The 17,973-nt window shown below is 45.5% G+C and overlaps 1 protein-coding gene across 2 annotated transcripts in view; it reads left to right on the top strand.

Annotated features, from left to right (window-relative positions):
• LOC134447844 (CSC1-like protein 2) overlaps positions 1-17,973 on the top strand; it is a 143,560-nt gene that overhangs the window by 37,353 nt on the left and 88,234 nt on the right. For both annotated transcript variants that reach the window (XM_063197532.1, XM_063197523.1), the window contains exon 2: positions 2,904-3,625. In XM_063197532.1, the coding sequence (XP_063053602.1) occupies positions 3,464-3,625 (162 nt within the window). In that variant the 5' untranslated portion in view covers positions 2,904-3,463. The remainder of the gene's footprint in view (positions 1-2,903; positions 3,626-17,973) is intronic.

The following is a 17,973-nucleotide window of genomic DNA, read 5'->3' as shown; positions in this document are numbered from 1 at the left end:
TAACACAAATTGCGTCCTGTGGGGTGACATGTATGTCAATGTTTGTGAATGGGCAGCTGCAAGGCCAACTACAAGGGTCTTAAAGACTGGCTCCTAACCAGTCAGTACCTCAGTTATTGGAGAGTGCTGTGGAAGTTTAAGGTGACTCTTAACCTCTTAATATGTCTTCATATTGCAATCTTTCTGTCACGCAATGCTTAGGTTCATTTTATGGTGTCCTGTGGTGTGACTGCTCTTATAGGAGGAAAAAAATGTTTTTTTATTAATGAAAACACATATTAAGATTAAACACCATATCATTATCAAGTTAGCATGAGCTCAGATGTCAGTCATGTATACAAAAGGATTAAAATGGCCATAATGCAATGAATTCCCTGTGGTGTGACTCCATTTTCCTGCGGTGTGACATGCCTATGCTATGTGTTGATGCAGGACACATTTTCCTAAAAATGGCAAAAATAAGGTGAAATTCCACAGACCACTAAGTGCTTTATTTTTTTATATTTTTTTCCAATTTTTATCCATTGTTTTTTTCAGGAATTTGAAAAACTTTTTTTTTTTTTTTGCGTTACGCCCTTAAACGTCAACCACCCACAGACAGACAGACAAGCAGGCAGACTGAGTAAATGGTGAATTCATTCTAATGGTTCATAGATGTTATCGCCCTTGATAAAATTAGACCAGCAAATGTCTAGACAGTCACAACGAGAGAAATATCAGTTAAGTATGGATACTGTAAGTGAAAAGCGACTTAGTGATGTTATGCAAGCAGAGACTCTTACCAAGTGAGATGGAAGCATCTTTGGATTTGGATTTGTATTGTAAGACGTTTTCGTTTTGAAAAAAAGCGTCTGCAAATGCATTGTAATAATGTAATGTAATCTGATCAATATGACAGGCAGACAGCACATAGATGGCAAACAGACAGACAGACAGACAGACAGACAGACAGACAGACAGACAGACAGACAGACAGACAGACAGACAGACAGACAGACAGACGCACGCACGCACGCACGCACGCACGCACGCACGCACGCACGCACGCACGCACGCACGCACACATGCAAGAACACACACACGCGCGAACACACACGCGCGAACACACACTCACACACACACGCGCGAACACACACTCACACACACACGCGCGAACACACACTCACACACACTCACACACACACGCGCTCACACGCACTCACACGCACACACACGCACACACACGCACACACACGCACACACACGCACACTCACGCACACACACGCACACTTCATAGCAAAATCATTTAAATGGCTCATAGATTTTAGCACCCTTGTGAAAATGACATTAGCAAATGTCTCGGCTGACTGCACATGGAGAGGCACACACATGCCACTGACATTTCAGTCGGGCTAGACTCAGGAGCGAGTCAGGGAAGATGTTATGCAAGGAGAGAGTCCTCAGCGAGTGAGTCAGAAGTATCCTCTCAGCCAGGCAGTGTTGCCAGATTGGGATGTTTCCTGCCCAATTGGGCTGCGCAGGAACGGCTGTCTGTGGGTAAAAACGGGGGTAAAACGGACATTGGGAGGGATTTCCTTTACATTTGTGGCCATGGAAATCAATACAGTTTGGTTAAAGTTGGGCGTTGGGCGGGATTTAGTGCCCCCAGACGTTTTTTTGAGCATTGTTTTTGGGCTGAAAAGGATCAGACGCATCTGGCAACCCTTGCAGCCAGGAGTGCATCTTAATATGCGACCTTGTCTCCTCCACTTGCCTCCTCCACTCGCTTCTCGTCATGATGACATCACTGACAACAGCATTATATTTCAATATGTTGCAAAAGCTCAATTCTAAAGTATTTTTCTCGTTTGTAATTGGGATGGTGAATGAAAAACAGTCCCTCAAAAGTTGTTGTGGCGAGGCTGACAGCTGGGAAACTTTATCGTTTTCTCCACGGAGGAGGGGCCAGGAAGCGGGATGAGGAGACAAGCACAAGTCGAGGAGGCAAGGTCACAAATTGGGATGCACCCCAGGAGTATGTGTTTTCCTCCTGTGTCGTTATGACTTTTTTTTTTTTTGCATTACTGCGGAAAAAAAAATGCTGTGTTCAGTCTACCTTCATTTTCGCCATCCACTAGGGCTGTAACGATACACCCAACTCATGATTCGGTTCATATTACAATTTTTGACCTACGGTTCGATACACCTCACGATTTCTGATATGTATCTCATTTCAAGCCTGGAAGGAGTATCACATCATATCATTATGATTGTTTTTCTGGAATTAAGGATAACAATATTTTGAAAGGGCGTATCACGATACTACCTTTTTGCACCATGATACAGTATCATGACTGAGTATCACGATTTCTCGGTTCGATCCAATATCGTTACAGCCCTACCATCTACATTCCTCCACCATCCTTCTCACTCCAGCCCCCCATTTTGCAAGACGCTCTCTACTGCCTTTGGTTGTAATTTGTACATTTTGCACTGTTAAGAGCACTTGCTGATTGTGTGTCACAGTAAAATGCAACAAGCATGTTTTCTGTGATGTTGGCTATGATTATGTCCTCTTTTGAAAGTCGCTTTGGTTATAAAGCGTCTGCCAAATGCAATGTAATGTACAGTAATGTAATGTAATAATGTAATGTTTTCCATTAACTGATGTTCTATTTTTCTTTTTCTTTCTTTCTTTCGTTCTTTCTCTCTCTCTCTTTCTGTCTCTCTCCCTCTCCCCCCTCTCTCCCTCTCCCTCTCTCTCTCTCTCTCTCTCTCTCCCTCTCCCTCTCCCTGTCCCTCTCCCTCTCTTCCTCTCCCTCTCTCTCTCTCTTTCTCCCTCTCCCTCTCTCTCTCTCTCTCTCTCTCTCTCTCTCTCTCTCTCTCTCTCTCTCTCTCTCTCTCCCTCTCTCCATCCTCACAGGTATCCTGTCTTCAGCAACATGAGGCGATAGCATTGGGCCCCTCCTGACTACCCCAACCCCAGGGGAGGAGAAGCACCTGACCGCACCACACACCCCCTCTCCTCTCCCCCGCCCCAACCCCCTTCCCCACTCCAGCCAACGGAGAGTGGGAGGAGGAGGAGGAGGAGGAGGAGGAGAACACCAAGAGGAGGAACCAGAGGAGGAGGTGCAGGAGAAGTCTTTACCCTCTACCCTCTACCCCACCCCTCAGCCCTACATTGGGGAGGAGGAGGAGGAGGAGTAAAGTAGTGGTAGGAGCTCCAGGAAAGAAGAAGAGTAGGAGGAGGAGGAGGAGTCCCAAAAGGAGCAGCACAGAAGGAGGTGCCAAGGGAGGAGAATAACAGCGGAAGAGAAATAAAGCAGGAGGAGTAGGAGGACGCAAAGGAGGACGCAAAAGGAGAAGGAGGAGGAGGAGGAGGAGGCGTGTTGGTGGGAGGGCGCAGCGGGGGTAGCACCTCTCTAAGGGGGGCAGAGGGGGGGGAGAGGAGAGCAGAGGGTGCGCCCTGGGGCCGCCGCCGGCATGCCGATCCTGGGGCCCCACAGCTGTGTGGGCCAGACGAGCTGCCAGAGCAACTCCTCCAAGGAGTACTGCTACTCAGCTCGCATACGCAGCACCGTGCTGCAGGGGCTGCCCTTCGGGGGCGTGCCCACCGTACTGGCACTCGACTTCATGTGCTTTCTGGTGAGTAGCCATCCCCAATGGGATTTTTTTTTTTTTTTTTTTTTTGCACTTCCAGGATGTGTGTGTGTGCGCATGTGTGTGCGTGTGTGTGTGTGTGTGTGTGTCTGCGTGTGTGTGTGTGTGCACGCGTCTGCACGCACGGCCATCGTTCTGGGATATGATATGTCTTTCCCCATGCCCGTGTCACATGTTGTGAGTCTGTGTGCGCGTGCACAACCATCATCCTTGCACTGCCTTATTTCAGCTTTAGGCATGAGTGCGTGCGTGCGTGTTTGCGTGTGAGGGTCCTTAATAGGTACTTCAGCTACTTAAATAATAAATAGTCTGTTGTGCTATAGCGTCACAATACAGTATTTGATGTGGTTTAAAGTGAAAACAAAGACTGAGGGCCCGACTGAGGTTCTAACGTTAGGGCACTCATCTGCTACGCTCCTCACCCTGGTTTGATTCCGGCCTGGGTCCTTTGCCGACCCTTTCCCCATCTCCCATCTCTCTCTCTCCCCGCTTACTTCTTGTGCAACTCTTCACTGCACTATCAACATAAAGTCCCCCCCCCCCCAAAAAAAAAAAGGAAACAAAGGCTGAGAAACAGAGGAAAATGTTCTTGTATTCTAGGCCTAGTTTTACTCGTTTGTAGGTCAGCCTCTATCATTTTGTCTGTTTTGATGGCTGACATGCACACAGTTTATGTCAATGACGCACTCTCTCTCTCTCTCTGTCTCTGTCTCTCTCTCTGTGTCTCTCTTTCTTTCTTTTTTTCTTTCTTTCTTTCTCTCTCCCCCTCTCTCTGTCTCTCTCTCTCTCTCTCTCTAAGAAAAGCGGGTCATTGTGTGAGGCCTGTGACGGTCCTCTGTTGAATGTCTGAGGGAGAAATGTGAACGTGGGCTCTGCTGAATGCTGAAAGGAATCGCTCTCTCTATCTCTCCATTCCTCTCTCTATCTCTCCATCGCTCTCTCTATCTCTCCATTCCTCTTTTTACTCTTTTATTTTTTTTGCCTCTGTCTATCTCCAGCGATCTCTTTCATTCTTATTCACTGTCAATAATTGTATCACAGTGGCGGCTTTCTATTTCAGCTCTTTCTTCGTGCACTCACCAGCAATTTTGTCTGTCTGTCTAGCTCTGTCTCTCTGTGTCTGTCTCTGTCTCTGTCCTTTGTCTCTCTCTGTCTCTCTCTCTCTCTCTCTCTCTCTCTCTCTCTCTCTCTCTATTTTTCACTCTATCTGCCTGTCTGTCTGTCTGTCTGTCTCTCTCTCTCTCTCTCTCTCTCTCTCTCTCTCTCTCTCTCTCTCTCCCCCTATCCTTTCTCTTCGCCCTCACTCTGTCTTCATATAATGACATAACTCCGCTCTCCGCTGTAATTTCTTGGCAAAATGGAAGGATAATTATCTCCATGCTGCGCACAGTCAGTCTCTGCAATTTCTGTTAACCACCATACCATCTTGATAGTGGTGTTCCTATTACTTGAGTGACGCAAGCCAATGGGGGACACCCAGGCGTTCACCCCAACGACACAAGACAAGTCAAATAAACCTCATTAATTATTTCTTTGCCATTTCCGCACGTCAATACGACCTTGTAACCCCCTGTCGCGTAAACGCAAAGGCAGCCATCTGTCATTGATAAATTGAACACAGTAGCCGTGTCTATACAGGGGTGTGTTTCTCGACAATATTGTTGCTAACTAAGTTAGCAACCTACTTGGTTGCAATGCAATTTCCCATTGGACACCTTCAGTGCGTTCCAATATGCGACTTTGTGCTCCTCCACTTGTGCTTGTCTCCTCGTACCAGGAAGTAATATGCCATGATGACATCACTGACAACAGCATTATATTTCAATATCTTGCAAAAGCTCAATTGTAGAGTCTTTTTCTCATCTGCAATTGGGATGGTGAATGAAAAACAGTCCCTCAAGAGTTGTTGTGGCTAGGCTGACAGCTGGGAAACTTTATCATTTTCTCCACGGAGGAGGGGCCAGGAGGCGGGACGAGGAGACAAGCACAAGTGGAGGAGGCAAGGCTGCATATTGTAACGCACTCCTACTAAGTGGCTAACTGGTTAGCAACGGTGCTTTCGAGAAACAGGGTCCAGGCCTACACAGGTTCCAAACTGACTACACACGGTCAAAGGGCTGAGGCAGAGACTGAAGGACAGATGGAGGAAGTGCAGTTTTTTTTATATATATATGTTGGGCTTTTCGACTTTATTTCGACATATAGGACAGTGAAGACTATGACAGGAAGCGAGTGGGAAGAGAGACACGGGGAGGGGTCGCAAAAGGACCCGAGCCTGAATGGAACCCGAGCCTGAATGGAACCCGGGCCAGCCGCATAGCAGATGAGTGCCTTACTGTGGCAGGGCCAGAGGAAGGCCCAGATGAAGTGCAGTTTGACAGTGTATTTGAGGCATACAACTACAAAGGCTATCTGCCATTGTTTATTGGCAAATGTTATTAAAACCTGGGGGTGCATTTCTGGAATGCGTAGTTGCTAACTATGTTAGCTACTTTGATGACTGCAATGCAATTTCCCATTGTCAACTACCGGAGTTGCTAACTGCTAACAACTACATTTTCCAGAAATGCACTCCTGGTGTTGATTTATTGAAACCATAGTTGCTAACCATGTTAGCTAATTTGTTGTTTGCTATGCTATTTGCCATTGGCAACTACCCAAGTTGCTAACTGGCTAACAACTACGCTTTCGAGAAATGCCCCCCTGAACACTGACCTGGAGCTATGACACAAAACTCAAGTTTACAAGTTACAAGTTCATTTATTTAAGAAAGGGACAGCATATATTGCCAGCATTTAAACAAAAATGCTAAATATATCAGATTGTAGCCAAGAGGCTAATTTCCGTCTTTTGTCCCTTTTGTGTTGTTGAGCGGTTGAGCAGAAAAGGGAGTAAGAGGAATGCCATTGCTTTTACAGTGAATAATTACATCACAAACTGTTTAGCTGCCACTGAATATTATGTATGTTTATTTTCCTTATTGTGTGTTAAAGTGTTTGTTTTTGCGTCTGGGAACTTTTTGTCATTTCATTTAATTTAATTTATTGTTTATTTGACAGGGACAGTGCACAACATACAATTGAGCCAGATTATAGCCCTGAGGCTAATTTTCATCTGTAGTCCCTGGACAGGAAGGTGTTAAGATAAAAAGGGATTAAAATTGTTGGCTGCCATTGTGACCAGAACTCCCTGGCAGAAGAGACACTTGGTCTCGATGGGCCAACTCTCGCTAAATAAAGGATAAAGGAAGAAAAGCAAAGAGCCGAAGTTGGCAGAGTTTAAGGCGTGGGTCTGAAAGACGGGGAGACATAGACAGAGATGGAGAAGCATAGAAACACAAAAGGCATTGTTAATTGGATACAGTCTGACTAAGCTTGTTCTCCGAGCTCGAGCTATACAGTATATCTCTAAAAGGTCTTTGACATCTGAGTTAACACTTGGCAGTACAGACAGGTGGACAGATGGACAGATGGACAGAGAGATAGATAGATAGATAGATAGATAGATAGATAGATAGATAGATAGATAGATAGAGTACGTAGGAGGAAGCAGAGAGTCAAAAGCCCTGAGATTTTGGAAGATGGATTATGTTCGAGAAAAAAGGTAGAGATTCTTTTCATTAATCTCCAACCTTCAGTAACAATGTGTTTCAATGGTTAGGCTAATGAAGAAATGTTCCATTTTGGTAGGGAGAGAGGGTGCAAGTTCACTGTGCCTCAAAAACCCATCAGCTCCAGTGGCTCTATTTCTCCCCAGCTTCTCTCTGTCATCATCAGTACTAGGGCTGGGCAATATAACGATGTATATCGTTATCGTGATATAAAAGTGTATATCGTGACCTTTCTCCTATATCGTTTATATCGTGATAGTAATTTTATCAGTTGTATAACATTAAATATCATTTAATTACATTTCATGTTGTCACAATACACACTATAAGTTCATGTAACTGTAAAAATAACAATAAAAATATCCATTTTAATGTAAGGTTGTTCTGCGACATGAAAAAATAAAGAGCAAATAAAGAGAATAACTGAAAACGTACATGTAATTGTGCTATATCGTGATATATATCGTTATCGTGATATAAAGTAATCCATATCGTGATATAGTTCTTTTTCCCCCATATCGCCCTGCCCTAATCAGTACCTATATTCATCTTTACTTCCATCTTCTCTTCTCCCATTTTCTCCCTCTCTCTTTCTTCGTCTGCCATCCGCTGTATTTTTCCACTGCTCTGCCCTTTCACTTATCTCTCTCCTCTTCTTACTTGCCCTTTTCTCACCCGCAATCTCCTCTCTTCTGTTCACCACCATCATGCACCGTAAGCATGCACTGTACGTATGCACCTCCCACACACACAAACACAGGAAGAAACACAAAGCTGCCTCCTCCGGCATGCCCCTTTCTCAACTGCAATGTTCTCCTCCACTCATGCACACACACACAGACACACACAGACACACACACACACACAGACACAGACACGCAGACACGCAGACACACAGACACACACATGCGCATGCATGCACGCACGCACGCAGGCACGCGCGCACACACACACGCGCGTACGCACGCACGCACGCACGCACGCACGCACGCACGCACGCACGCACGCACACACACGCACGCACACACACAACAGCCTCCTCTCTTAACCTCTTTCTCCCTGTTGTTTCATCATGCATCCTCTCTTCTCAGCCCTCTCTCTGCTCAACTCCATCTATATACTCCCCTTCTCCTATTTTCTGAGGGAACACGATAGACCACTCTGGTTACATCCAGGCCTCTCTGGTTACATCCAGGCCTCTCTGGTTGCATTAGCTCTGAATGTTGCATGGGGGCCATTAAAGGCGGCCCCCCTCTTCATCTATTATGCAGCCTGTCTGTCTACTCTGTCTGTCTGTCTGCATCACCATCACCACCCCATATCACTGTAGCCTTGTGGTTCCCAAACTTTTTCAGCGGGGACCCCCTGTTGGACTTTTTTGGAATATTTTTCGTGACCCATCATAGCCTAGCCATGGATTTCTACTAGCAATATTAGCGGACAAACTATTAATTGAAAATCTAGCAAAATTCATGGACATTTTTTTTGTTAATGTTGCAGATTTTCCATTAATAGTTGGTCCACTGCTATTGCTAGAAATCCACCAGACAGCAAATGCATCTATTAAACCATACAAATGCTTTTGTACACGACCCCCCTTCAGTACCTCCGTGATCCCCCTTCTGTACCTCCGCGACCCCCCTAGCAGGCCAGCAGACCTAGTACTGTAGTGAGGAGAATTTAGGAGGATTGTCACAGACTGGGCCGCAGATGAAAGTCATCTGAAAGGGCCCCCTGTTCCATTCATACAATGTAATGGGTGCCCAATTCTGGCCCCCCTATTTCCCTTTGTCCCCCTGTTGAAGGGCCTGGTCAGAGATAACATTCATTTGTGCAGGTCGTTGTATGAAAGATAACCTGTCAGGTTCGACCTCAAGACACCTTTTGGATTAAAGATGAAACGGCTTCAAGCTTCAAAAACGAGGTCCAGTTGCATACAGTCCCACTGCCATGCATTATAGATAGGAAACATTTCACCACCGACCATCACTCATGAAGCAGAGCTATGTTTCAGCTCCACCAGTTGAGTGCAACATTCTCACATGTTGCTCACAAGGTACACCCGATCAACATCATCAGAATTTCATTAGATTGACACAAGTTGATTTATGACAAATCTTGTGGAACATTAATTCCATTTGCCTGTGCGCCAGAAAGGGGACTTCCCAAATCGGCCCGTCTTCCTCGCTACAGAGTTAATTAGGCGGCAGGTTTCAGGTTACAGTAACGAGGGACCTGCACCTATCGCTGGAGGTGAATCAATCCACACAGCTCATTATGCAGCTTATTATCTGCACCTCCTCATTGTAGTATCACTGCAGCCTCGTATCCGATAGGCCTCGTGCATTATAGAAGCCATCTGAAATCACCACAGCTATGCAACAAGTCCTATTCATCCACCATGATATGAAGAGCCCCCTTCAGACTCTCAGTGGGCTGTACAGAGCTGTACAGAGATTTTGGTCTGACGAAGAGGATGACGAATAACATTACATTATTACATTACATTACATTGCATTTGGCAGACGGTTTATAACCAAAGCGACTTTCAAAAGACATAATCTATTAATTAAACCATACAAATGCTTTTGTCCACGACCCCCCTTCAGTACCTCCTCGACCCCCCTAGCAGGCCAACAGACCTATTACTGTAGTGAGGAGAATTAATTAAGGAGGATTGTCACAGACTGGGCCGCTGCAAGCCATCTGAAAGGGCCCCCTGTTCCATACATACAATGTAATGGGGGCCCAATTCTGGCCCCCCTATTGCCCTGGGCCATGGACAACATACCCCTTTGTCCCCCTGTTGGAGGGCCTGGTCACAGATAACATTCATTTGTGCAGGTCGTTGTATGAAAGATAACCTGTCAGGTTCGAACTCAAGACACCTTTTGGATTAAAGCTGAAACGGCTTCAAGCTTCAAAAACGAGGTCCAGTTGCATACAGGCCCACTGCCATGCATTATAGATAGGAAACATTTCACCACCGACCATCATTCATGAAGCAGAGCTATGTTTCAGCTCCACCAGTTGAGTGCAACATTCTCACATGTTGCTCACGAGGTACACCCGATCAACATCATCAGAATTTCATTAGATTGACACAAGTTGATTTATGACAAATCTTGTGGAACATTAATTCCATTTGCCTGTGCGCCAGAAAGGGGACTTCCCAAATCGGCCGGTCTTCCTCGCTACAGAGTTAATTAGGCGGCAGGTTTCAGGTTACAGTAACGAGGGACCTGCACCTATCGCTGGAGGTGAATCAATCCACACAGCTCATTATGCAGCGTACTGTATTATCTGCACCTCCTCATTGTAGCATCACTGGAGCCTCGTATCCGATATGCAGCTTATTATCTGCACCTCCTCATTGTAGCATCATTGTAGTATCACTGCAGCCTCGTATCCGATAGGCCTCGTGCATTATAGAAGCCATCTGAAATCACCACAGCTACAGTATGCAACAAGTCGTATTCATCCACCATGATATGCAGAGCCCCCTTCAGACTCTCAGTGGGCTGTACAGAGCTGTACAGAGATTTTGGTCTGACGAAGAGGATGACGAATAACATTACATTATTACATTACATTACATTGCATTTGGCAGACGGTTTATAACCAAAGCGACTTTCAAAAGACATAATCTATTAATTAAACCATACAAATGCTTTTGTCCACGACCCCCCTTCAGTACCTCCTCGACCCCCCTAGCAGGCCAACAGACCTATTACTGTAGTGAGGAGAATTAATTAAGGAGGATTGTCACAGACTGGGCCGCTGCAAGCCATCTGAAAGGGCCCCCTGTTCCATACATACAATGTAATGGGGGCCCAATTCTGGCCCCCCTATTGCCCTGGGCCATGGACAACATACCCCTTTGTCCCCCTGTTGGAGGGCCTGGTCACAGATAACATTCATTTGTGCAGGTCGTTGTATGAAAGATAACCTGTCAGGTTCGAACTCAAGACACCTTTTGGATTAAAGCTGAAACGGCTTCAAGCTTCAAAAACGAGGTCCAGTTGCATATAGGCCCACTGCCATGCATTATAGATAGGAAACATTTCACCACCGACCATCACTCAGGAAGCAGAGCTACAGTGCCCTCCATAATTATTGGCACCCCTGGTTGAGATGTGTTAAAAGCCTTAAAATAAATTCAGTGTTTATTGCAGAAGAATACTGTCACACTGAAAATTGTAGGAAAATGTAGCCTTCAACTCAAATGAATTGTAAGAAAATAAAAAAAATCCCTGACTAAAAAATAATTATTTTTCATTAAATCACCTGTTCCACAATTATTGGCACCCTTAACAATTCCCAGGAAATAAATATAATTGAAGCATTTCTGTCATTTCTACAATAGTTTACAAAGTTTACCAGAGTATGTAGGAACATTTAATTAGTAATTCATCACTTCCTGTTTCCCTGGGGTATAAATATGACGTGACACCGAGGCCATTTTCTCTTATCCACTCTTAAACATGGGAAAGACAAAGGAACACAGCATACAAGTGAGGCAGATGTGCGTCGACCTTCACAGGTCAGGCAGAGGCTACAAGAAGATTGCCACTCAAACTGCAGCTGCCCATATCCACTGTGAGAGGAATAATTAAGAAGTTCAAAACAACTGGAACAGTGGTAAACAAGCCTGGACGAAGACCAAGTTTATTTTGCCACCACGCACAGTGAGGAGGATGGTAAGAGAAATCAAAAGATCTCCAAAGCTCACTGTTACAGAATTACAACAAATGGTAGCATCCTGGGGTCACAAAGTCTCCAAATCAACCATCAGGCGCTGTCTACACGCCAACAAGCTGTTTGGGAGGCATGCACGGAGAAAACCTTTCCTCACTCACAATCATAAACGCAAGCGTCTGGAGTTTGCCAAGCGGTATTGGGGCTTCAACTGGGACCGTGTGCTTTGGTCAGCTGAGACCAAGATTGAGCTTTTTGGCAACAAACACTCTAAGTGGGTCTGGCGTACCACGAAAGATGTGCATGCTGAAAAGCACCTCATACCCACTGTGAAGTATGGGGGTGGGTCAGTGATGCTGTGGGGCTGTTTCGCTTCCAAAGGCCCTGGGAACCTTGTTAGGGTGCATGGCATCATGAATAGTTTGAAATACCAGGACATTTTAAATCAAAATCTGTTGCCCTCTGCCCGAAAGCTGAAGCTGGGTCGTCACTGGGTCTTTCAGCAAGACAATGACCCTAAACATATGGCCAAATCTACACAGAAATGGTTCACCAGACACAAAATCAAGCTCCTCCCATGGCCATCTCAGTCCCCTGACCTCAACCCCATTGAGAACCTGTGGGGTGAGCTGAAGAGGAGAGTACAGAGGAGAGGACCCAGGTCTCTGGATGATTTAGAGAGATTCTGCAAAGAGGAATGGCTGAAGATCCCTCTTTCTGTCTTTTCCCATCTTGCGAAACATTATAGGAGAAGATTAGGTGCTGTTTTGTTGGCAAAAGGGGGTTGTACAAAATATTAACACCAGGGGTGCTAATAATTGTGACACACATTATTTGATGTCAAATAATTATTTCTTTATGTGGGATTTTTTCCCCACTGAATAAATGCACTTGTATTCAGGTTGGATTTTTCTCTTTTTTTCCATTAAGGTCCCATATTATTTAGAAAAAAAATAAAATAATTGGAAGCTAAAAAACACATCTTAACCAGGGGTGCCAATAATTATGGAGGGCACTGTATGTTTCAGCTCCACCAGTTGAGTGCAACATTCTCACATGTTGCTCACGAGGTACACCCGATCAACATCATCAGAATTTCATTAGATTGACACAAGTTGATTTATGACAAATCTTGTGGAACATTAATTCCATTTGCCTGTGCGCCAGAAAGGGGACTTCCCAAATCGGCCGGTCTTCCTCGCTACAGAGTTAATTAGGCGGCAGGTTTCAGGTTACAGTAACGAGGGACCTGCACCTATCGCTGGAGGTGAATCAATCCACACAGCTCATTATGCAGCTTATTATCTGCACCTCCTCATTGTAGTATCACTGCAGCCTCGTATCCGATAGGCCTCGTGCATTAGAGAAGCCATCTGAAATCACCACAGCTACAGTATGCAACAAGTCGTATTCATCCACCATGATATGCAGAGCCCCCTTCAGACTCTCAGTGTGCTGTACAGAGCTGTACAGAGATTTTGGTCTGACGAAGAGGATGACGAATAACGCTTCCCAAACAGCCTGGTTCCCAACGAGGATGAGGCCAGGACAATGCCCCTGTCGTGCCGAAAAGCGAGTCCCTGCCAGAACACTCATTTTTGCAGAATGAATTACATAATTCATAAACTAAACATATGCTTATGAAACATTACTCGTCCTCCACTTAATATGAGCTATTTGAATGAAACCGTAACATTTGTTATGACAATTCTTCGATTGTTTTATGGAAATAATACTGAAATTGTAACCAGCTCTTTGTAATACTCCCAGAAGGAATGTAGATGCTTTATTGATAGGCTTTCCATCTTAAATTGTGTCGGATTTGTCTGCAAAAAAAGGGTAAAAAATATCTGAAAAATTGGTCATTGGTTTCCATTGTTTTCAATGAGGGCACTCGTGTTCTGGCAGGGACTCGCTTTTCGGCACGACACCCCGTTTGCCATATTACCAGTGCAGCCCTGAATGTAGCAGCCATCCAATCAGCCCTAAGCAGGGCATGATTAAGATGGCCTGGAGCCTCTAGGCTACAGGTTGCTGTGGGGCCCCCAGAAGACAATTATTGCGACAGATTTACGTTTACAGACAGTGTCATAATAACAAGCTAGGAATTAAGGATAGATTGTCCACCAACTGGTTGGATGGTTGTCTACCAACTGTACTGAACACAACAGATACACTTTCCAATATTGCATCTTGTCATAATTCTTAAATTCCTCACTTTAGGCCAATCGGGGTCCCCTGGCAGTTGGGGTGGGGGTGTCTAGGCTGTTGCCACAATGCGTTATAGAAGCCGTCTGACAGCCATGCAACACATTATATTCATCCAACATGATGTACACAGGCCCTTTCAGACATGCAGTAGGCCGTAAGAGACCTCATCGTGTCTGATTAAGGGCATATTGTCACCTCGTAATCCCCCCCACAGCTCTCTCACAGCAGTCTCCTCTGTCTCTCCGTTAATTCATGTCTTGAGCTATGTTGTGCCTTTTTTCCCTGCCTCGCCCACACAAGTTATTTTCCCTCTCTCCATCTACAGTGGAATGCAGTACAATTGTAGATTTGTGTCTCTCTCTCTCTCTCTCTCTCTCTCTCTCTCTCTCTCTCTCTCTCTCTCTCTCTCTCTTTCACTCTCTCCCTTTCTAATGTGTGTGTCTGTGTCCGTGTGTAGATCAGCGTGTCTTCGTGTATATCTAATGCTTGTGCATTAGTGTGACTGTGTACGTAGGTGGATTATGCTGCAGTCTGTGTGTGTATGAGTGTGTGGGTGGGTTTATAAGTGCGACTGTATGTGTGTGTGTGTGTGTATGTATGAATTTGTGACTGTGTATAAGTGTGTGTGTGTGTGTGTGTGTGTGTGTGTGTTTGTGTGTGTTTGTGTGTGTGTGTGTGTGTGTGTGTGTGTGTGTGTGTGTGTGTGTGTGTGTGTGTGTGTGTGTGTGTGTGTGTGTGTGTGTGTGTGTGTGTGTCTACTGTGTATAAGTGTGTGACTGTGTGTAAGTGTGTGACTGTGTATAAGTGTGTGACTCTGTATGTGTATGTGTGTGTATGAGTGTGACTGTGTATGTAGGTGGATGGCTACTGCAGTTTTCCCCCAATGGGCACAATACGCAGCACAATAGGCAGCATAACAGGCAGCACAATAGGCAGCACAATAGGCAGCACAATAGGCAGGCTATCAGGACAATAGGCAGCGCAATAGGCAGGCTATCAGGACAATAGGCAGCGCAATAGGCAGGCTATCAGGACAATAGGCAGCGCAATAGGCAGGCTATCAGGACAATAGGCAGCACAATAGGCAGGCTATCAGGACAATAGGCAGGCTATCAGGACAATAGGCAGCAGAATAGGCAGCAGAATAGGCAGCACAATAGACAATAGGCAGCACAATAGGCAGCAGAATAGGCAGCACAACAGGCAGCGCAATAGGCAGCACAATACTGCCCTACTAAGGCAAAGTGCAGTACCTACGCCAACATTGAAACTCAGAAAAAAGCCTTCAATGTCTTGGTATTGTGGATATTGTAGTTACTAGAAATACTGTACAGTATCTCTAAAACGGGACACATTTGGACCATGAAGCTTTATCACAAGATAAAGGAGGCGTAATGAAGACCATTTTCATTCTAAACTCAATTTTGACAAAATATGTAGTTACTGCACTTTGCCTTTGTAGGGCAGAATAGGCAGGCTATCAGGACCAGCAGGCGGTGCAGTGTGGGTCACACATGTGCAGTTGGCAATGGCCTTCTGAGGGGGACATCAGTGGGACACATCAACCCTGAGTGGGCACAGTTTGTGTGTGAGTGTGTGAGTGTGAGTGTGTGTTTGTGAGTGTGTGAGTGTGAGTGTGTGTTTGTGAGTGTGTGTTTGTGAGTGTGTGTTTGTGAGTGTGTGTTTGTGTGTGTGTGTTTGTGTGTGTTTGTTTGTGAGTGTGTGTTTGTGAGTGTGTGTGTGTGTGTGTGTGTGTGTGTGTGTGAGTGTGTGTTTGAGAGTGTGTGAGTGTGATTATGTGAGTGTGAGTTTGTGAGTGTGAGTATGTGAGTGTGAGTGTGTGAGTGTGTGTTTGTGAGTTTGTGAGTGAGAGTGTGTGCTTGAGTGTGTGTGCTTGCGTGCGTGCGTGCGTGCCTGCGTACGTGTGTGCATATGCATGCCTGTGTGTGTGTGTGTGTGTGTGTGTGTGTGTGTGTGTTGAGAGGGCATTGTGAGGGTGGTGTAGGGATGTGTGTAATGGATTGACCCAGATAAAGAGGACAGGCGTCTCGTCATACACACCAGTATGATGAAGATGAGGAGAGTGTACTTACCTGTGTGTGTGTGTATACGCGTGTGTGTGTGTGTGTGTGTGTGTGTGTGTGTGTGTGTGTGTGTGTGTGTGTGTGTGTGTGTGTGTGTGTGTGTGTGTGTGTGTGTGTGTGTGTGTGTGTGTGTGTGTGTATACGTGTGTGTGTATACGTGTGTGTGTATACGTACGTGTGTCTGTGTCTGTCTGTCTGTCTGTCTGTCTGTCTGTCTGTCTGTCTGTCTGTCTGTCTGTCTGTCTGTGTGGTGGGCAGGGGTGAGGATTGCTGGGCTTATTGGCCAAAGGGTCACATTCTTGCCGTCATATTTCTGGGCCTGCATTGTGTGGTAATGGAAGATATCCACACGTCAGCAAAGCAGTGGCACAGGAAAATGAATAGCTTTAACACTTCATCAGAGCTGCCTCCTCGCTTTTACTGTGGTGTGCAGAGACGGAGATAAACTACCTAGGGAGTTGTTGCACACACCCACGCACACGCACACGCACACGCACACACACACACACACACACACACACACACACACACACACACACACACACACACACACACACACACACACACACACACACACACACACACACAGGCCCGCCGACAGGGGGGGACAAAAGGGCTTTTTGTCCCGGGCCCTGGACTAGGGGGGCCCATAACTGGGCCCCCATGACGTTGGGATTAATTATTATATGGTCATTTCAAAAATGTGTTGATTTAGGGAAGAAATGTGCTTTATTTGCATTCAAACAATGACTTGTAGATATTTGCCTTCATTGCCCTTGAAAAAAACGGCCAATAACCCCCTATCACCCCTATTCCAAAATGGTTTGGTCTTTCTAGAAAAAAGACGACATCATTCGATAAGTGGTCAGTGCGCGAGCCAATTAGTCAACAACATGCACAAGTCAGGAGCGCTGAAAAGGAAAGAAAGGCGAAAAAGAGATGAAGAAGCCAAAAGCCTGAGGGGTTCTCTACATAAATATTTCAGAAAAGACTCGGGTGATGCAGCAGGTACCAGTAAAAGCAGCTGTGCAGCAGATCCAGGTAAGACACGGCCAACTTTTTCCAGTCCCATCGTCAACACTGACACAGGAGGCCGTGAGCAAGACACACGGAGATCAATCAGACAGAGGGGGCACTGAATAATTTGATTAGGCTACCACAACGGCTTAATTACACTGTGTTGCTTACGCCTATAGCCTATCTAATAGAATCTATGAATATGCGCATTTTAGCCTACTCCGCAAATATGATTCCAAATCAAATGTTTCAGGCAGGGACGCGCACACGGATGAACACAATAGAAAACGGACATTGTATTATTTCCTAACCAGAACAGCTTAATAACATTGTGCTTCAAATCTGACTGTCAGTTAAGAATAAAATGCATATGAGCCCACACAATCATACCAGAGATTCTAGGAGTAGCCTATTATAATCTCTGGTTGTGTGGGATAATGCCTCAGGCGCACGTTTGCCAGGAGAAGGACAGCCAACTTTTTAAACAGCGCTATGCAACGCTATTGCTAAATCTCCGCTTAGCACAGATGCTAACAAATTATCAACCTGTTAACTTTGTGAGGAGAAATAGGCATACAGTGTAGATTCGTTGTGCATAGTTTTCTGTAAATTGACATATCCCTGTGTTAGGCTACTCCTGCTGTGGGAGGCTTTGATGAGGGATGGAGCACAGCAGCACACTCTGTGTTCCTGTTCACTTGCTCTCTGTCACG

This window comes from Engraulis encrasicolus, chromosome 1 (genome assembly GCF_034702125.1).
Source record: "Engraulis encrasicolus isolate BLACKSEA-1 chromosome 1, IST_EnEncr_1.0, whole genome shotgun sequence".
Classification (NCBI taxonomy): Eukaryota; Metazoa; Chordata; class Actinopteri; order Clupeiformes; family Engraulidae; genus Engraulis; species Engraulis encrasicolus.
Note: the sequence above shows the minus strand (reverse complement) of the source record. Positions and strands in the feature narration are given on the sequence as shown.